The sequence below is a fragment of the Centrocercus urophasianus genome, unplaced genomic scaffold (genome assembly GCF_019232065.1).
Source record: "Centrocercus urophasianus isolate 14NV4802_14NV808 unplaced genomic scaffold, USGS_Curo_1.0 seq_11, whole genome shotgun sequence".
Lineage (NCBI taxonomy): Eukaryota > Metazoa > Chordata > Aves > Galliformes > Phasianidae > Centrocercus > Centrocercus urophasianus.
Window position 1 is genome coordinate 62,380,397 of NW_024884253.1, and position 19,123 is coordinate 62,399,519.

Consider the following 19,123-nt stretch of genomic DNA (forward strand, 5'->3'; position numbering starts at 1 on the left):
CAAAACCAGCTCTTTTCCCTGTCAAAAAATGTCACTTTGATCCAAAGAGCTTGAAGGGGAGAGTGCAGGCGAGCTGCTGCAATTAGTATGCAATCTCATTAGCCTGTACCATTTTTCCCCAGTAGGCACTTACTTAATTTGATTATAAGAGTGAAGATACAGTACAGTTTCAAAAGACCTTCCTGGATTATCTGAGCTCACCAAAGCTCTTCACTGTGTATGTGACCCCTATTTGTGTTGTTTCCTTAAGGCAAATAGAGCATCAGAAGTGCCTTTATTGGCAGTCCTTGCAACATGCTGGGAACTTGCCAAGGTGAATACACAAAGCCTTCCCTCCTGCTTTCAAAAAAGTAACCCGCATGAAAGCCTTATTCAATTGCTACCCAGTCAGAAACCTCATGCTGTCAGTTGTTGCTAAGAAGGCAGTCATTACTAATGATGCACTGAGTTGCAAGCTTCGGCATAGCCTTGGAAATGATGCAGATGTGTGTGTGTCCAGATGACTTGTTAATTTTGCTTTGAATCAGTAAGTAGTCTGCAGAAAACATATGTAGCGAGTAGCTAGGTGTAATTCATTCTTTGCTCCTTTAATTATTCTGTTTGTCTTTATTCCATGGTGTCAGGTTTTTAGCTACTGTTGGCAACAGAAGCAAACTGAATGCTTATGTGGGTTGAGAGATAATTTTGTTAGTATTTTTCAAATGGACAGGGGCTTCTGGGCTTTTTTTTGGGGGGGTAGAAGGGGGGGGATGGGGAATGAATTGATTTACTGCAACTGTTGCCTAATGCAGTATTGCAGAATTAGTTAAAACATTATAAATGTTTTAAACACTTTATGAGGGGACTATTTCCAAGTCATTTGCAGTGTCTGTGTAAAATTATGTCAACCTTTTTTTTTTTTTTTTGATTGCTGGCATATTTCTAGGCATTCCTCATCATTTCAGACAATAAACTGAAACAGCATCCATTGAAACTACTGCAGAAAAGTAGTTGTGTCACGTGACACATCTGAGGTAGAGATGATCAGTTAAAATGTCAGTGCCTCCATTTCTCCATACATTGCAGATTGACAACTTAGTCTCCCGAGTAAACTTTCACAACAACAACAACAAAAGGTATTTACCAGAGATGCAATCCCTTTTGGACCAAGCGCTATCCTGTGTGCTGTTACCTGTGAAACCTTTTCTTTCCAATGGGATCTTTCTCCATTTCTTCCCAAGTCCTGTATTTTTCATGGAGCCTTTTCACCATTATTCTGTAGCCCTAAACAGTCACAGACTTTATAAAGTCATTTGAGGACTGTTCTTTGCTTTTCTCTTCTGACAGTTTCACATTAAAAGAATTATTGTTTGTTACCTGACTTTTTTCCTATTGGAGGTGAAACTACAAATTCCTGCAGAACAAATTTTGATGTTTTTGAGAGTCGTACTCCATAGTTCGGTTAGAATTTGACTTGATGTAAGACTCTAGCAGAGCTTGTGCAGCGTGCAAAATCAAAAAGAATTCTGACATTAAAGTCATGTCAAATAAGCAGAGGAGTCCTTTTTCCTCACCCTGTGACACTTCTGTTAACAGAAAAGTGTGAAAGTCATTAAAAATTTTATTTGCAAATAAAAACAACATATTTTTTCCTCGAGGAAATTTGCACTCTCTTCTCTCCAAAAGTACCGTTTATCCTTCTGTTTCCCACTCTAACTAGAACCGAATTTATTTTGTAGCTATCCCTTGAACAACAGTGATCTGCACCAGTTCAACATTGAGGAGAATGGCGGAGCACCATATGCTGCAAAAATGCCTGCGAGGCACCACCACCACCACCGCCATCACCACCACCACGCCAACTACGGCGCCCTTGCTCCCGACAGCAAAGACATTGTTTCTGGAGTTCCAAACCCAAATAGTAAGTCTACTGCTGTCAGTGTTGTGTCAGTAGCTGTGCTGGTTTCAGCTTTGTCTCTGGCAAGGAGGCAAAGGAAAGGAGAACATCACACGTTTCATTTTTCCTCTGTGAAGAATATATTTCCTGTTATTATTTTCTAGCTCAGTACTATGTGCAAATGAGACAAGATGTACAGTTTCTTGGCTTTGCTATGAGACTGTGGGATTTGGTGCTAGATTGGTGTTCTGCAGCTGAACAAATATCCAATTAGTCAGAGATACTGAATCTCTAGCTACTTGGCACAGGCTATTTTTTCATTGTTACTATTTATTTCTATAATATGAGAAACCTATCCTCATCTGCCTTTCGTTTGCTGATATGCCCAGCTGGCCTTCAGCCCTCGTTGTTTGGATCTGGCTCTTGCTTTCATGTCTGGGCACAAGCTGCAGAAATGTTGGAGCACTGGACAAACACCATTGTGCTCTCTGTTTTTGTACTGGGGTCCACAGCTGTGGAGGAGGAGTAGCTGAAAAAATATTGCACTGAGGCTGAGTCCAGTCCAGTGCAAGAGGCTCTCTTGGCTCTTTAAGAAAACTTCTGCAAATGCCATAGTTTTTAGTAAGAGCGGCAAAGATGCATTCCCATTCGCAGGCTTCCCGAATTCCAGGGAGAAAAAACAAAAGCTCAGAAATACCTGAGAAGCTATGTAAAAAAGAACTGTTCCACATTGGAAAAAGGACATTGAGAGATGTCTATCAGAAGCACTCTTTTCATGCCTAGGGGTTTACCGTCTTCTGCAGCACTGGTGCTCTTCCTTCTTGAGACAAGTGATGCCTTTCTCTGCGGTGTGTAGGAAGGGCTCGCTTTGCTGTACTGGCTTTGGTCCCAGTGGTTGGCATCACCTTGGCTGGCAGTAGTGTGGATGATTCCCACTCGGCCCCAGCTGCCACCACTGGAGTACGCTCACTTGCTCTGTGGAGAAATTCTGGGCATGTAGAAAGCAAAGAGGAGAGAAACTCACTTGTTTCTGATATAGCCTTGGGGAGTTCAGACATACGTCTCGGCTGCTGTATGTGTACAGGCTTGTAAAAGGTGCATAGCTTGGCCAGGTGTCTGTAGGTTTACACAAAAACTTGAAGAAAAACATCCCTGCCATTGAGCAATCCTGTTTCTTGCACTCCAAATTTATAGTCTTGGCACTCTGCAATGCGTGAGATGCTGGAACTGTATAAGAATTTCAGAAGATGGACAAAACAAGGTGTGACCTACTATTTTCCTTACTTCAGGAGCATGCTAAGTTTTTCCTTTGTCCATATTTTGGCTTTGTGCATCACTCTGAGAGGCATCTCTTAGGGAAACTTTCAGCCTGTAGCCAGGATCTCACCGTGGACAGTGCTGGGTGCTCTTGGCTCCTGGCTTTCCTCTCTCAGCAGCTATGCATAGGCACCTGTCAGTGCAGAAGTTTTATTCAAACGTTGTGTCAGAAACCTGGAAACCTTTTCTTTAGTTTTCTTTCCCAAAGAGAGGGAGATAAAAATTTTAAGCATGAGAAACAAAAGCAAGGCATTGCAAGTGTTTGAAGAACGAGTTCCAAGCAGCAATATGAATTGCATGCTGGAACTTTAAAAGAATATACTCCCTTAGCAGCAATCTGCAGAAGCTCTGTTATACTCCTCTGTGTTTATGCATTGAATGCTCTACATTAGAGGATTTGCAGAAGGGGAAATGCTGCTGTGGCACTGCTGCGGTGGGGCTGCCAATGGGAAAGGGGTGCTGCCTGCTTTATGAAGTGGGGCCAAAGACTGCATGCAGCATGTCAGCTTGGTGCTGCAAGAGCCAGAAGCCTTCCCATGGCTCTGTGCCAGCCTCTATTTTTTATTTCCCAAATTAGAGGTGAACCGTGCCAGTGGAAATGTAGCCAGTGCTGCTGAGGGCCTGGGCCCTGAGGACACTGTAATCCTGAATGTCCCATCCACAGGGCTCACCCACAGCTCAGGCCCCTACACTTCTCAGAGGCCATCACCCTCCACCCCAGCAGTGCTGCAGCAGCGCCACGCTCCAATTCCTACAGCTCTGCTTTACTGGAAAGGTAATAATTTTACTAATGCTTCCTGCACCCGGGATGCTACTCTGGCACAGAGGCCAGGCTCAGCATGCTCTGCCCAGCAGCTGCTGTACTCCCAGAGCAGCCCGAATTTCGATCTCCCTGAGGAAACACAAAGGAACATGAGTGCCTCCTGCAGAGGGACTGTGGTGCCAGTTTGTAAGCTGGCTGTCCTGACTGCCAGCCAGCCACCTCAAGGCAGACCACATCACGGTTCCCCACAGCCCTGTACCAATGCACTCTGCCTATCACACAGCTCATTTCCCCCAAAAGGGTGCCCTTCATGAGAACAGGCATGCTCAGGCTGCTGCTTTTGCTTTTGGAGTGATGATGGTGTAGATAGGACCACCACCCTAAAAACCCTGGATCAAAGCTATTCCTATGTGCATTGGGGTGGCAGCTCCATTTGGAGGTGAACTTCCATCACCTTGGCTGTCAGCCACCTCTCTGGGACTGCACATACGGCACTGTGGGACCAGAAACACCCAAGCTGGGAGACGAGATGCTTTCAGAGGTCTGGATAAGGACTGTGGGGACGTGGAAGCTTGTGTCTGGTTGAAGGCTGTATGAAAGATTCCCGACTGGGAAAGTGTTTCTAGGAAGTATGTGGTCACTAGCCTGAGAACACTCTTGGGAAGAGGGTGCTTGTGACCAAAATACCTCAAGTGGGCATGCTTGGAGGGCCAGAAGATCCACGTGAAGAATATGCTAGCCAAATGAAAACCTCCCTTTGAGGCTGACAGTGGTGAGGCTGTGTGTGTCAGCTTGACTACCTGATGGTTTTCCAGGGGACCTTGAGCATTTTGTTAGCTGTTCCAGATCCTACAGGACAGACCCGTCTCTGAGCTTAGAGGTGATTTTAATCTTATGCGAAGTAGAACTTGAAGTGACCCACCCGTCACTTAGCATGTGATAGCATGTGATAGAGAGAGGGGAAAAGATGCCTGGATTTTCTCCTCATAGATATGATGGGATAAATTACAAAATTTCAGTGCCAACTCACAGGGCACAGGAAGGAGAGGTGCAAATGCTGGTGTGCCCAGACAAGGTTCCCTTTAAAATGCTGCTGCATGTTTCACAGCAAGTACATATCCTGGGACTTTGTTACAGGAAACAAACACAGGGTAGATCTGCCTGATTTTTTACATTCCAAGTCATTTGTCTACTTTGATTACTGGGAGAAGTGAAATTCGGTGAAATAAATCTGGCGTGTGTTTGCAAAGGCAATTCAGCAGAAGATGTTTTCCTGCATTCTGCCTAATTATGGTATTTGCAGTGCTGCCCTTCACCTTAAAGCTTGAACACACAGATTCTATCTTCTCATGCAGCAGATCTTGCCCCAGCTATTCTCTCAGTCACTGTACCAGAGACCACTGTGCTCAGCAGCAGCCAGCCTTGCAATGCCAGCACTGCTCACTGAGCCTATCTGGGATGGCAACATTGTACATGGATTATCATGTGCACGTGAGCAAACCGAATGGCAGCAGCTGGGGCTGTCACAGAAAACAGCTGCCAACAAGCTCATCATGTTAGCCCACGCAATTTTTATGGCAGAAAATGACAAATTGGAAGAAGGGGCTCAGCTTGCCTCTCAGGCTCTAGGCTGAGCTTGCAGGTTGTCACCTAAAAAAAAAAAAAAAGACATCCTTTATTCCTGACCTGCTTGATGAAAAAGTCCTTGTGTAACCATGACAAAAGGAGGGTGTAATACAAACTAAATTTCAGGCTAGAATGTTGCTTTGTAAAAAATACAGTCCTGCCAGATCATTGCTTGAAAGGAAAGCCTGGTTTGCCAAGACTTAATGCTGACTCAGTAAGTGTATGCCAATTTTTTTGCCTTTTATTGATATATATATCTTTTATCTGTTTGCAAGGTTGAGTCAAAAGGCTAAAATAGCTTGCTTGGCTTCTGAAGCTATCCCTGTTTAAAAAAAAAAAAAGCAAAAAAAAAAAAAAATCTAAAAAGTCACTGCAAAAGTGAATACTTTAAGTAATGCACTTTTCCCCTCTATGTTCCTTCTTGACATGCAATAAAATGTCCACGTTTCTTTAAAAAAGAATCATCATGTAGTCTTATCTGATGGCTGGGGTAACTCTTTCAGTGGTATGATCAGGCAGATTACAGTTTTATATCTGTGGAAGCAACCGTAATATCAGAAATGCTGAACTCTGCTTTCATCAGCTTTTGATGAGAGACCACCAATAGAAGGTCAATGCTGATGTCATAACCCCTTCTAAGCCACCGTTACCACTGACTATGTTTCACCAGTACCAAGACAACTTTTTGCTTATATTCCTCTAAACTGGCATTAGCAGTTTGTCTCTAGTCAGCAAAGTCCTTAATGTATATTTAAACAGCTGTAGAATTAGATCTTGAGTGAGCAATATTTAATATTCTTAGGATAGCTTAAGAAAGTGATCCAAACGGAACTGCAGGCAGTGCAAAGTTTTTATTTATTTCACTGGGCTTTGAATCAGACTCCAGAGACTACTGAATTGTTCCTAACTATTATTGCCTAGAATCTGTAGCAAAAAGAAATACAGGAAGAGGTGAGGATTCATTAAATCATTGTGTAATGAAGCTCTCATTTTTCTCAGAATACTTGCAAACACATATATGCCACACCATCCCGAGGATGTTGGTGGAGTCCTTTCAAGAGTGTCACAAAAGTATTTTACCTCGTCTTTCTTTGTCAGTGCTCAAAATCTTGTCTTTTGTCTTTCCTCTAAATCTCTGTTGACAAAGCACAGCAAATTCCTGACAGCAGTCTTAAAGAGACTGACATATAAATAAAGATATCTGAGAGGAGCCAAAAGCTATACTCTGATCTCTGTATACATCACATGTTCTGAGAGAGGCTCCTTGGCCGCATAAATAAGTTCTCTGGTGTCAATGGGGTTGACATCAGTATCAACTCTGTTGAATATAGGGGGTTGGCTGGAAGAAGAACCAAGCCCTTAAGCTGGCAAAAGCCCTGCCAAAGCGTAGGGTTGGGAGAGAAGGAGCTGGGGAGGTGGGGGGGAGGGATTGTTTGTTAAAGAGAAAAGGGAAAATTGACCCAACAGGCGTAATGGCTCAACAGGCACTGAAGGAAGCCACCAAAGATGTTGTAGAGTCTTCTTCTCTGGAGATATTCAAGACTCACCTGGTCACTTTCCTCTGCAACCTGCTGTAGGTAAACTGCTTTACTAGGGGATTGGACAAGGTGATCTCCAGAGGTTCCTTCCAACCCCTATAATTTTGTGATTCTATGATTTTTATTAAAGGTTTTAGGTGGTCTTACAGGGAAGACCTCCATCTCTTCAAACAAAGTTCAGTGACTTGCTCTGCTGTTCTTCTGTAGCCTTCCTTCAGACTGTGTTTTCTTTCTTTCTCTCTCTTGGGCATCTCTTTAGAATTGAGCTCAGGACTTCCCCTTCTTTATGATGAAACCTCTCATCTGAAGAAAATAGAAACGGAGAGTGTGAAGGTAGTTGGACCATGGCCAGCCCTGCACGTCATGAACAAGGTATAGCGTGTACATACATATTTCTACATATATATGACAGAGAGCCCCTTGTCACTTCATATGCAGAAGCTGCTGCTTTTCAACTTCAGTTCCAGTCAATGTTAATCTGTAACTGTCTTGCTTTTAATCACCTCTCACCATCTTGTGGGACGGGGTTTTCGTTTTTTGATTTGGAATTTCCTTCCTCACCTTTTAAAATTTCAGAAGCTGCTGTAACGATGTCATGATGTAGTTTTAATTTGGTTGTGAAGTTAGGCATCGAGGCAGCCCTGAGCTGTAAAAAAATAACAACACTTCAAGTAATTAAAATAAAACAAAACAAAAACAACCAAGAAGTTGTTTCTCTACATGAAGTGTTTGTGTTAACTCCCCTGGCAATTGACCAATTGATATTAGTGAGTGTTTGATCAATGCAGGGGTGGCAAAACATCTGTGTCTCAGTGCTTCTACCAGAGACTGCCAGGTCAGGGGCTCCTGGTGTCCATGTGAGGCAAAATCCACTTGACCCCATTCTGTGGTATTCCTTGAGGTTATTCTGGATAGAGCTACAGAGGTCTGCACCTCTCGTTTGTAATAAGCCCTCTAGGATTAGTCCTGAGCTGAGCCCAGTGGAGTCAGTGAGACATTGCCACGGGATTCCAATGAGGTGGTCTGGCCCCCGACTGATAATATACATGTTTAAAAAAAAAAAAAAGTTTTTGGAATGTTTTCTGTCAGTTCAAGTGAGAGCTCAAATTATTTTGCCTTGGTTTCACAGGTAGCCATTTATTGTTAATGTTATTCAACAGTCATTAAGGAAGTTAAAATCAGATATTGGACTATCTTTCCTACATTCTAGGTAATTGAAATCAATATGTTATGGAAGCTGTAATGATCCTATTCTGGTCTCTATACCAAGGGCACTTTTTAGGTTGTGTCTTCCCTGATGCCTAGGCTTTCCCTCATCAAGTGCTGTTTGAAGAGTCACGAGGCAATGACCTATGTCATAAGGCATTGTTCTGAAGTTGCTGAATTAACACCTCAAGGTGGAATGTCTTAGACTTTTGTCCAAAATTGTTCATTCTTAGCTGTAAGGAGCTGTCATTTGCTTGTTATGATGAGGGGTAAAAAGTCAAATTGTAAAGGAGACAAATAAGGGGGAAATGGAAAATCCTGCCACACAGCCTGGATGTGAAGTTCTTCTAGAAGTATTCTTAACTGAAAATAAGTATAGGTTTTATAAGCAGAGCTAATTAAGCATTAACATATTTTGCCAAAGTAAAATTCTTCATCTTGTGATTTCATCCAGTGAATACCCACCATCACATGACCGGAGCACTGTAGTTCAGTTGTATTTCTTGATACTCAGTCTTAACTCCAGCTCACAACACTTACCTATGTGCAACACCCAAAGCATGCTTTAAAAGATAGTCCTACGTTACTGATCTTATTGACAGTTCAGTTTGGCATCTTCAAAATGCTAAAGCAAAGCAGCTGGAGGAATCTCTCCATGCTGACCATAGTGCAGAAGTGGTTAAACTAGTTTGGCTTGTGTTGTGCAAAAGAGCCAAGCAGCTGATCTGCCCTTGTGTACCCTTGTGATTTCAAAATGAGTAGATTTATGACCTTTTTTCTTTCATTAAAAGAGAATTAAAACACTTCAGTCCTATATTCCACCATACCATACAATTTATCTCCTAAAATATCCCTGCAACTTCTGCATGTTGCAGAAAAAAAGCCTGACTTCTGATCCTCTCATTCTTTTTTTGTTTCTGAAAATCTGCGAGGGGAGAACTCAGCTCTTCTATAACTAATGATTTTCTTTGGCTTTTCCTGACAGCTCTAGAATCTTGTCTGCAGTCAGGTGGATTATTTATTTAAGTACTAATGAACAAAACTCAGTACCACAGCAAGTCAATGCTCCCAAAAAATGCAGCTGCACAGCAAATGCAGCCAGTGTCTGCTGCGATGAGACTTCCATCAGTCAAAGCTTAGCTGATGAAAATGTCTTGCACTGAGCCCTAGGAACTGCTAATTGCTTCTGCTTCTGGCAGAAGCTCTGCAGAAGGCCAGGCAACAGGCACAGGCAGTCTAATGAAAACCCTCCACTGACAGTCTGAGAAGATTCAATTTTAGGAGCTGTGCAGCTATCCTATGAAAAACAGTTACCATGTAGGTGAGTGCGAAGGCTTGGCCCTCAAGGTTTGTGAAAGTTACTGTTCTGAGCCATCTGATTGTTGTATGTGCCCTTGAAATATGCCCCACTGGAAGGAAGCCCTCTTATTACAAGAAGTGGGTTGTGAATTTTGAATTCTTTTGGCCCCTCACTTGTCGTTCCTTCTTGAAGCACAATTTTCTAACTTAGAATCATAGAATCATAGAATCACAAGGTTGGAAATGACCTACAAGATCATCTAGTCCAACCGTCTCCTCATCACCATTGCCACCACTAGCACTAAACCACAGATCCTCGTGAAATGTATACCCAGAGCTTGCAAAGCTAAAACAAACAAACCACCCATTTTTGAGCTTTGAGTAGAACATGGAACAGCCTCAGCAGATGGCTTCTGCAGTGAAAGGAGGACTTGCTTTAAATATTGCGCTAACCCCAGGCTGAAATGCTGCTGAGCACCACACAGTACAAAAGCAGCAGGGCAAGTTAGACAGGATTGAGTGGCATTGAACTCTGACAAGTTTTTTCCACTGAGAGTGTGGCCTTCTTAAACCTCCTCTGGTTTCAGTTGTTGACTACCTACTGAGTCCAGCAGCAAACAGGTTTTAATGAGTTCTCAGTATGTCTAGCTTCTGAGAAAAAAGTGAAGCTGCAACATTTCTCCTGCGCCACACCATTGCTTTCTATTCCATTAAGTGCTTTTTATTCCCTGTTTTTTTTGTCCTCTTAAAAGTATGCTTAAACAAAACCAGTGGAGTACTTGTGGAGCTGCTTCACTCACTCTATTTCTGAGAACAAACATGGTTTCCAAATCTATTGTGAAGTCCCAACTTTCATTTGCTCTCTGCCCATTGCTAATTATTATTTTTTCAAGCAGAGTGCTTTGGGGCTGGAATTTGTCAGATCTAATAATCAACCCAGAGGAGAATTAACGAGAATTTGGGTAAATTAGATTCAGCAGTTAATTAATTTGATTGTTGGCTACAGCAAACTCTGTCTCATGGGAATGATGAATGGATGTGTCCAATCTCTTTTCCAGGGCTGTTTGGTACAGTAGATGTGTCTGTCCACCTACTAAATGACAAAAGTCAATTTCAACATGTGTTTCATGCCCTTTTGTGCTGGTGGATTTCTTAATCTCCAGGTGTCTCAGGGCCAAATACTGCAGCTGAGAATGTATTTCTAATTTTCTTTTTTGCAGTACATTTTTTCCTGTCCTCTCTGGTCTGCGTGTGTGCACATGTATACATGTGTATATGTGATATAAAACCAAGGATGTGTAGTTACAATTTGTGAAATCTGTAGAGTCTGGCCATTATTAGTCTGGGTATAATTATTACAGAAGAAGAAAGAATAATGGTACAGTTTAAATTGTTTCTACCCCTTTTGCTGGTGTTACACTCACCATCCTTTGTACTCCTGGGTCCTAAGGTTGGTGGCTTCACTGTGATGGGGAGGCAGAAGGGATGCTGCAGTGAGTACGTCAGCAGCAGGGATGTGATTTTCGTGATGATAGCATCTTCCTCATTCTAGAATCTGTCTGAGGCCTTTTTTGCTAGCACACTTTTGTTGCTAATATGCTTTTACACCTTGGTCTTTCTTCATTGATCTGCATCTTCGTCTCCCGTTCAAATTTACTATACTTGGTGGCCTTTACACATGCTAGCTACTATGCTTTTGTTGCCTTCATTGCCCCTGAATACCAGTTTCATTCAGCTCCAGGTCTGCATTTGTTTATAATCATGGGGTCTCCAGCACCAGCTCGTGCCTCCACCGTTACCATCCCAGACCTGTGCATGTTAGCAGGTATATGTGAGTCCCAGGAAACCAAGGGTTATGATTGTACATAGCTAATGTGCACTCAGAATCTACATATCAATGCTGTTGTCATTAAAATCTTGCCTCCAACCTGCTGTGATTACTAGCAGTGGAGAACATGCCTTAACCAAAACATTCATTTGATTCCTCAGAAGTCTTCAGCCAAAGATGTGCATTAAACTTACTGTTTGGCTGAAGGAGTACTGATAAATTATCAGAGGCAAAAGATAATTAATCTTTCTATCAGTAAGAAGTTTGATATGGAACAGAGAATGAACCTTTCAGAACAGAGGGAATGGAAATGTTAAGTATAGAAATGGTTTTGCCGTGACTCATTTTTGTATTCTGTACATGTACTTAATATTCAGTTAGCTTTGCAAACCAAAGCTTGTGTCATCATTATCTAACACTGTACAAATCTGCCTTCAGTTCCAGTGTCAGTGAATGTAATTGAATTTAAAGTAAACATTTGAGAAGAGAAAAGTAAATCTAAGTCAAGTCTTCATTTACAAAGAGAAAAATACATCTAGTTTGTTTGTATATACATGTATATATGAGCTTATTCACCCCACTTCTATCAAAATCCATTTAAAAGCAATTCTCCTTCTCTGGAAAAATAAAGTTCTGCATCAGTGGTCAAAGGGATATGAACGCATTGCTATCTTATAGCACCAGAAGAAGTGGATATAGAAAACTGGAGTGCCATCAGGTACCTTAAGTTAACGTCAACTTTTTTTTTTTTCTCATTTACAGACCATTTAAGATGAATTTAGATTGCAATTTTAAGCAAGGAGATTATTTATTTTAAATTCAATCTTAACTCTCAGACAGTCCCTTAAAACTAGCATCTCAGACTTTTTGGAAGTACACAATAAGAAAAGATAAGATTGGCAGTTTCATTAACATTGTGCCATATTTAGACTTCTAACAACTTCCACACTGAATGCTTTTAGTTTATAAGTGAAAATAAAATTTTAATAACTGCTAACCTGGTGCAGCATCTAAATACCCAGCTGCAGTCTGCATGCTTCACTCATCATTGCAAGCAATAAGGGTTCTAGAAGCATAAGATTTCTTTATTCCATGATGAAATAAAGTATATTACAGCTCTCCTTGCAGCAATAGTATATAAAGACTCCATAATGCTGTCAGGTTTGTGTTTGAACTAAGAAAATGAACTTCAGAAGTTACTGTATGGTTTTGTGTAGTCATTATTTTTTTCCTTCTTGGTGACAATTTAGGAGATTAATTAGGAGATTAACAGGGTTATATGTAAAGATTGATGACATTAAAGAACAATGGGAACTTACATAGCTGCTTTGAAGTGCTAATAGTCTAAAATAATGAGTTGCTACTTTGTTCTGTGATTGGAGTTCACATTTCATCTGGATCTTGGATGCCACTGCAAATGTATGTCTAATAGGCTCAGATAATCAGCTGCGTGAGGGCTGAGTTCAGGGCTGACTCAGGGTGTGCTGCACTGTGGCACAGGGTCTGTTGTTGCCAAGGCAGGCTGGCAGAGATGTGTTTGCCTTTTCAGGTATGTTCAGTAACTAGAGGACTCTGGGTCAGGTTGAGCAGCCCCAGGCCCCATTGGTGTTTGTGTGCAGTTGACATTTCCTCTGGCAGCAAGCAGAGGCAGTGGCCTTGGGCCGCTGGCTCAGCACCTGGGGAGCAAGACAAGCCCAAGCAGCAGCAGTGTCTGCGCATCACCTATGAGCAGTCTGCAGAGATGCTGCTGCTCATGGATGCAAGCAAAGTGAGTTTTGCTTGCTTACAGTCTGACCCAAAGAAAGACTGGTGCAGAACTCAGTGCCGATTTTCAGCCAAGGCAGCAGCATTTGGACCCTTCTCGTAATGAGGATCATAGTTTGTGACTGGCATGTCAAGGACCACACTGGGGATGTATCCTGATATAATTCTATGCAGCAGGTGGCTTAGACCTGTTGGAGATTCCCAGTTGCAGGGCTTTTGGTCAGTGTGGGGAAACTGGGCAGGAAAAGAATGTAAGGACTGGACAATATCCCTATATGGACAGAAGAGGCAAAGAAGCAAGCTTATGTCCTCATAAGCATCAGTTGTCTTGATTTAGCTAGTGAAATGCAATTACTTAATCTTGCTTCGCTGAAATGTTATTTAATTAGAATCCAGTGTTAAAACAAAGGTGGTGTGTTGCACGGCCTTTAGAAATGTCATTGCTTAGTGTGTTATTCTTTTTGCTGTTAGAAATCAATACTATTAAAAGTTGACAAATGTGGCAGCTTTTTTGTGTAGCAGTGCACTCAGGCTAACAAGGCTGTTGCTCAAGGAAAAGTTGTACTTTCTCCATGTTTTTTTTCTTTCTTTTGATTATCTCCATTTCTTAATCTTCATGAGTACCCTAGGAAAAAAAAAAACACTTATGGCAAATGAATATTTCTTTTTCAGATGCTTGCCAGAACTAAAGTTACAGTCAAAACTAAATAGATAGCTACAGTTCTGTAAGTTGTTCCAGCCCGAAGCTGTCACTTTTCACTTTTAATATTTTCTTTTCCCCTTAAGAGGAAAGTGAGGAGAGTGAAATGTCCAAAAATATCTTCCATTAAAAATAGTAAATGTGGCTTGGCAAATAAGCCTGTAAGAATTATTTGAGATTTGACAGATAAAGAAAAATCTCAGGATGGGCAGTCCTTTAGCAGTAAGTTGTTTGAGATCATACCTGGCAGCTTTGACATTTTGGGCGCAGGAGCCTGCTGGACCAGCTTTGAGAACGCATGATAAATATCTTGCAGTCTCAATAGAACTCTGCACAGATCTGATTCTTCCTCCAACAACATTTACGAAATGGTCTCCTCTCAGTCGACTATAACTAAAACTATAATTGTGATTTGCTGCACTTGCAGAAAGTGCCCCTGGAACTTGAAGTTCCTTTCTGTCTGTGACTGATCTTGGACCTGAGAGAAGGGTCACTGAGGTTTTAATTACCATCAGCCAGTAGGTAGCCATGGGGGGGTTCCAGCTGGACCGGAGGTCACAGGGAGCGCAGTGAGGTCTGAACGACAGCATTCTGCTTCCTTCTGTCTGGGTGTATGCAGCCACTCACACTTTGCAGAAACATGAGAGGAAAATGAAAGCATAATGTGGGCTATTGTTCATCTGTTGTTGAGATCTCATTTCCAGAAAGAACAGGAAAGTTAGCAGTGGCGTAACAGCCAGTTCTTCCTTAAAAATATGAGAAATTGCACTGTGGTTGGTTGTGTTTGCGTTTACAAACCTGGTCTCTTCCATACCCAGTTTGTTTATACATCAGTATTACATTGTCCTTTTATTTTCTCTTTTCTGCATGGGAAGTTTATTTATGCTGGCATTTCTGCTGGATGTTGTTTGTTCAAGGCACAAAACCTTTAGGTCATGTTTGAACAGGTCACTAAGCTAGCTGTCCCAAGGCTTTAGATTTGTGATCCAGAACACTGAGTAGGTAAGGTGTTGACAGTAGGTAAGCAGAAGCAGCAGCAATTTTTCCACTCTCTGATAAAAGAGATTTCACTTGGCTTGCAATTATGTGGAGATCCCTTCAAATCCCTCTGGTTAAATTTCCAGAGCTCCTTTACATTCTTAGAGTGGTATAAGAAACCAGAGTTCACTACAGTTGAATGCTGTGCAACTTTCCCACTTCTGCTTGCCTGTAATGATCTAGAGGTAATGTGCTTACTCAGTGTGATCACAGGTTTGGCAGTGACTACAGAGTCTGGCTGGGCTTTTTCCATCTTTCTTAGCTCTGTGAGATAGTTTTTTCTTTTATTAATCAGGCTTTCCTGATGGCTTTTTTTGTTGTGGTAATAGTATCAAGTCATTTAATGTTTTGAAATATTTTATTGTAAGACATATTTATTTGGTTATTAGCATGTAAGTTTTATCCTGCATTGGTGAATTGAGTTGTTGTACCTGGAAGTCTTACCTGTGACCATCTTGTTGTTATATCTTTCTAATGTAAGTCACTGTGCTTGTCTTTTCTATTAAAAATAGGTTGAAGAGAAAAAGGTACCTGAAAAGACTCTTCATCCCCCTGTGTCGCCTTCCTCTGTCCCTGATCATATGAAGTGCAACATTCTTAAAGCTCAAGTAGAAGCTGCTTTCAGAGTAGGCACTCAGGTAATCTGTGCTTGAATGTATTTTGGAATTACTTCCTTTATTTTGGTATTATTTCCTAATTTAGGTATAGCCTACAGAAATTTTTCAAAACCATGTCACTCCTGAGGAAGCACCTTATTTTATCAAGCGTGTCCATACTGACCTGGCTTTCTCTAGCTGCTCTGCAGTTTATTCAGTTATGTCACTGTGATCGATATGATGGAAATGGGAAATTTGTCCTTACTGACACAAATAATACAGCCAAGAGTGTCTCAGGAAATCTCCCTGTTTTGATTCTGTCATGCCAGCTGTTGCTTACTTTGCAGCTGAGAAGCATTAACCTCTGGAGTTTTCTGAGGCTGCCCAACACTCATGGAAACTATGGCTAAAGGTGTTGTAAAATAACATTATGCAACCAAATGTAGTCTTTTTTTAGGGGATTCTAATAATTCTAATGTGAAATGTTAGCTAGTCTATGGTTTTCTTACTTGTTAGCATGCCTTGTACTAAGTTTCCTGCTGCTATTTGCACTTCAGTGTTGACATCAGATACACCACATTTCAAAGACACCACGAGTTTTGCAGCAATGCCATACAAATGAAAGTTACTGTTAGATGGCAGGACTGTAACAAGATAGTTTCCCAGTGAGAAGTAAATCTAAGTGAAACCTAAAATATATGATTCCTTGCAAGTGTAATTAGTGGACAAAAGCTAAAGCTATTTGTGACAAAAATAAAGCCAAATTGAATGCTTTAGGAACAAAAGTAGAGGCAGAATGACTCTTATAACTTATCCAAGTTCCTGTGTTATCCTTGTGCATACTATTCTTTTTGAATACAAATTATATTGGTGTTTCCATCACTTCGTGTCTTTTCAATAACACAGCAGGTCAGCTTGCCCTGGAAAGATTTTGTTAACAATCATCTTTGTGTGTTTGTTGTTCCCTGGCAGATCTTTCATCTAAGAACTAGACAACTCTGGTCTAGATAGACCTAAGAAATTATCTTTTTTTTTCTTTTTTTTTTTTTAATTCTGACTGCCCTAGATTTCACAAACAGAAACAATAAATCTGACAGCATGCAGGGGAAGGAGGATTGTTTTTTTTTCTTTTCTTTGTTTCGCTTAAAGCAGTTCTCACCTGTTTCTGAAATCTGTGCTATATCAACTGTGCTTTATGCAGCCTTTTTCTTGTCTGGTTGCCCTTGATTTTGCCCTCTGTTTTTCCTCTGTGACTCTTTTCTACAGGATGTCGTGGTGTATTTCTCAAGTTTGTATTTTCCCCAGAATATACTTAATGATCATGTTTGACTGGATGGTTAAGGACTGAAAGCAGTGTGTGCTGCTGCATTCAGAGTGCAGCATTACTAAGGCAAGATAGAAAATGTGCTAAACATATGCATCTCTCAGTTCACCTGCCCTGATTTAATTTTTCACCCTGAGGTTTTCTGAGGGAGAACATCCTGGGTTGCTTTTTCATCATGCCACAACTCTGTTCTTTAGCTGTTGCTGTCTGGCAAATAAGGTTCAGAACAACCTGAGCATCTCCTTTTTTCCTTCGTACCCATACACAAGGCTTAGCAGTCAGGTTGGATTAAATACATGTCATAGGCTTGGCCCCTTATGATTTCAGGTTGAAGGAATGGAAGGAAGGCTGCTGCAGGATATCACATGCTGTGGAAATATAATGGCATGCAGTTCAGTCTGAAATTCCTGTAGGTTTCATTGCTAAAGGAGTATGGCTTAAGAGGGGTAGCCAGCAAGCTAGGATGTCACCTCTACTTGGAAATCCTCCTTCAGCTCCCTTCTTAGCCACACGAATGCCTGTGATACTGAGATGAATTCTTCCTGCACATGTGAATTATTACCCTTCCCAAACACATTCCAAAAAGAGGTAGATAGAGATGAGGCAGTGGTCAGTCATTGCAGTAAGAAGCTGTGGCTAGACAAGTGCTGGAAAAGGGTAGACTAAAGGAGGAGAAGGCAGTAGGAAATTCAGTGTCTGTAACCTAGAAAATGGGAGGATGGAGGGGGCTACTTGGAATCCCAGTAAACCACCTTACCAACTTGCCATAAAAACGCCCGGTAATCTCTTGTACTCCCTGCTGCATGAAAATCTGGCTGAATACAAGTAGGTAAACCATTTCCCGGTGGCAATTCAGTCACCTTCAGGGAAAAGGGAGCTGGGATGGCACTACACTGCCCAGAGACATTTAGAGCATCCTTTGCAGGGGGCAGGTAAGAAATAGTATCTTCATGTCAGACAACCACTGAATTCCATGTATTCCTTCAGGGCTGTGATCGTGCCCCTCTTTGACCGTATCTGACATCTCCTGCTGCCCAGTATATCTGGGGGACTAACCCTTCTGTTCTCTGCCTGGCACTGTCTTGACTTCAGTAAATCCTTTGAAGCCTTCCAGCCTCATTCTTTTGAAAGAAATACCCTCAAATTTCTCATCTTTTGTCTTCTGTACTGACATATTTCAATTTACAAGGCAGCCTGAGCAAAAAGTACAACTATGTTTTGTAAAGAAAAGTCTGTTTCAGTTGCCGTAAAGAAACACGGGCTGATTTTCCTCATGTACTCCATAGATCTTTCTTTATTATATGGTGTTACTAGAAGCTGAGGATTTGCTCCCCTTGACCTTGTAAAAGGAAGGAGAAAAAAACAGATCATGTCTTACGCACATGCTATTTGAAGTAAAATGTTTTCTTATAAGCTGGATAGAGTATCTTCTAATCTATTTTTTAAACATCCCCAGAAGTCTATGGTCTAAACCATCCTTCATGAAATTTCACAGGACGTTATCATTATATAGTTAGGTGTAAAAGTGTGAAAAAATATTGGTGCACTGTGGGATCAGATCCAAAATTAACAAACTGTTGCTTGACATATTTGCACCAGCTCTCTCTTCCAAGCAGTGAGGATGTTTTCAATACCATATGCTACTAACAACAGGATGTGACAAGCTTATAAAGGCATCTCCTGCGTGTGGTAGAAGAAGCTCTTTGTCATTAATGCTGGCAATTGAGTAAATGTTTGTGAGTGAAAAATGAAATCTAGGGCAGGATATTTTATATAATTTTCTTTCTTTTTGGCAACTAGACACCAACTTGAGAGAGTCTTAGAAATGAATGATTCTAATACTTATGATTTCAAATATAAAAACAGGGTAAATGATGTGGTATATTTGAAAATATATCCTGCAAGATGGTCTCTGCACTGCTTCATTTCTGAATCATGCTGAAGAGCTGTTTATTGCTTTCCTAGGGGGCAATATACCATCTCCTGTGACTACAGTCCTGACTTAGACACTGAACATTTCTGAGTTTACGGTGCCATTTGCTGAGCCCTGCATGTGGTGTAGAGCTAGAGAGCAGCAGGAGACTAACAAGAGTGACTTTGTTTGTGTGGTGAAGATGCAAATATTTATGTGCCTTTCTGCAAGTTGGAGAATCGAAGTACAGAGGGTGTGAGGATACTTGAAACCAAATCCAGGAGCGCACTGGCGCAGACACCACGGATGAGAAATGTGAGGAACTCACATGTTATC

At 41.4% G+C, this 19,123-nt stretch overlaps 1 protein-coding gene across 2 annotated transcripts in view; it reads left to right on the plus strand.

Annotated features, from left to right (window-relative positions):
* The first annotated feature begins 1,077 nt into the window (after positions 1-1,077).
* LOC122155263 (band 4.1-like protein 4B) overlaps positions 1,078-19,123 on the plus strand; it is a 69,518-nt gene continuing 51,472 nt past the window's right edge. For both annotated transcript variants that reach the window (XM_042809102.1, XM_042809103.1), the window contains exons 1-3: positions 1,078-1,115; positions 1,719-1,900; positions 15,468-15,593. In XM_042809102.1, the coding sequence (XP_042665036.1) occupies positions 1,766-1,900; positions 15,468-15,593 (261 nt within the window). In that variant the 5' untranslated portion in view covers positions 1,078-1,115; positions 1,719-1,765. The remainder of the gene's footprint in view (positions 1,116-1,718; positions 1,901-15,467; positions 15,594-19,123) is intronic.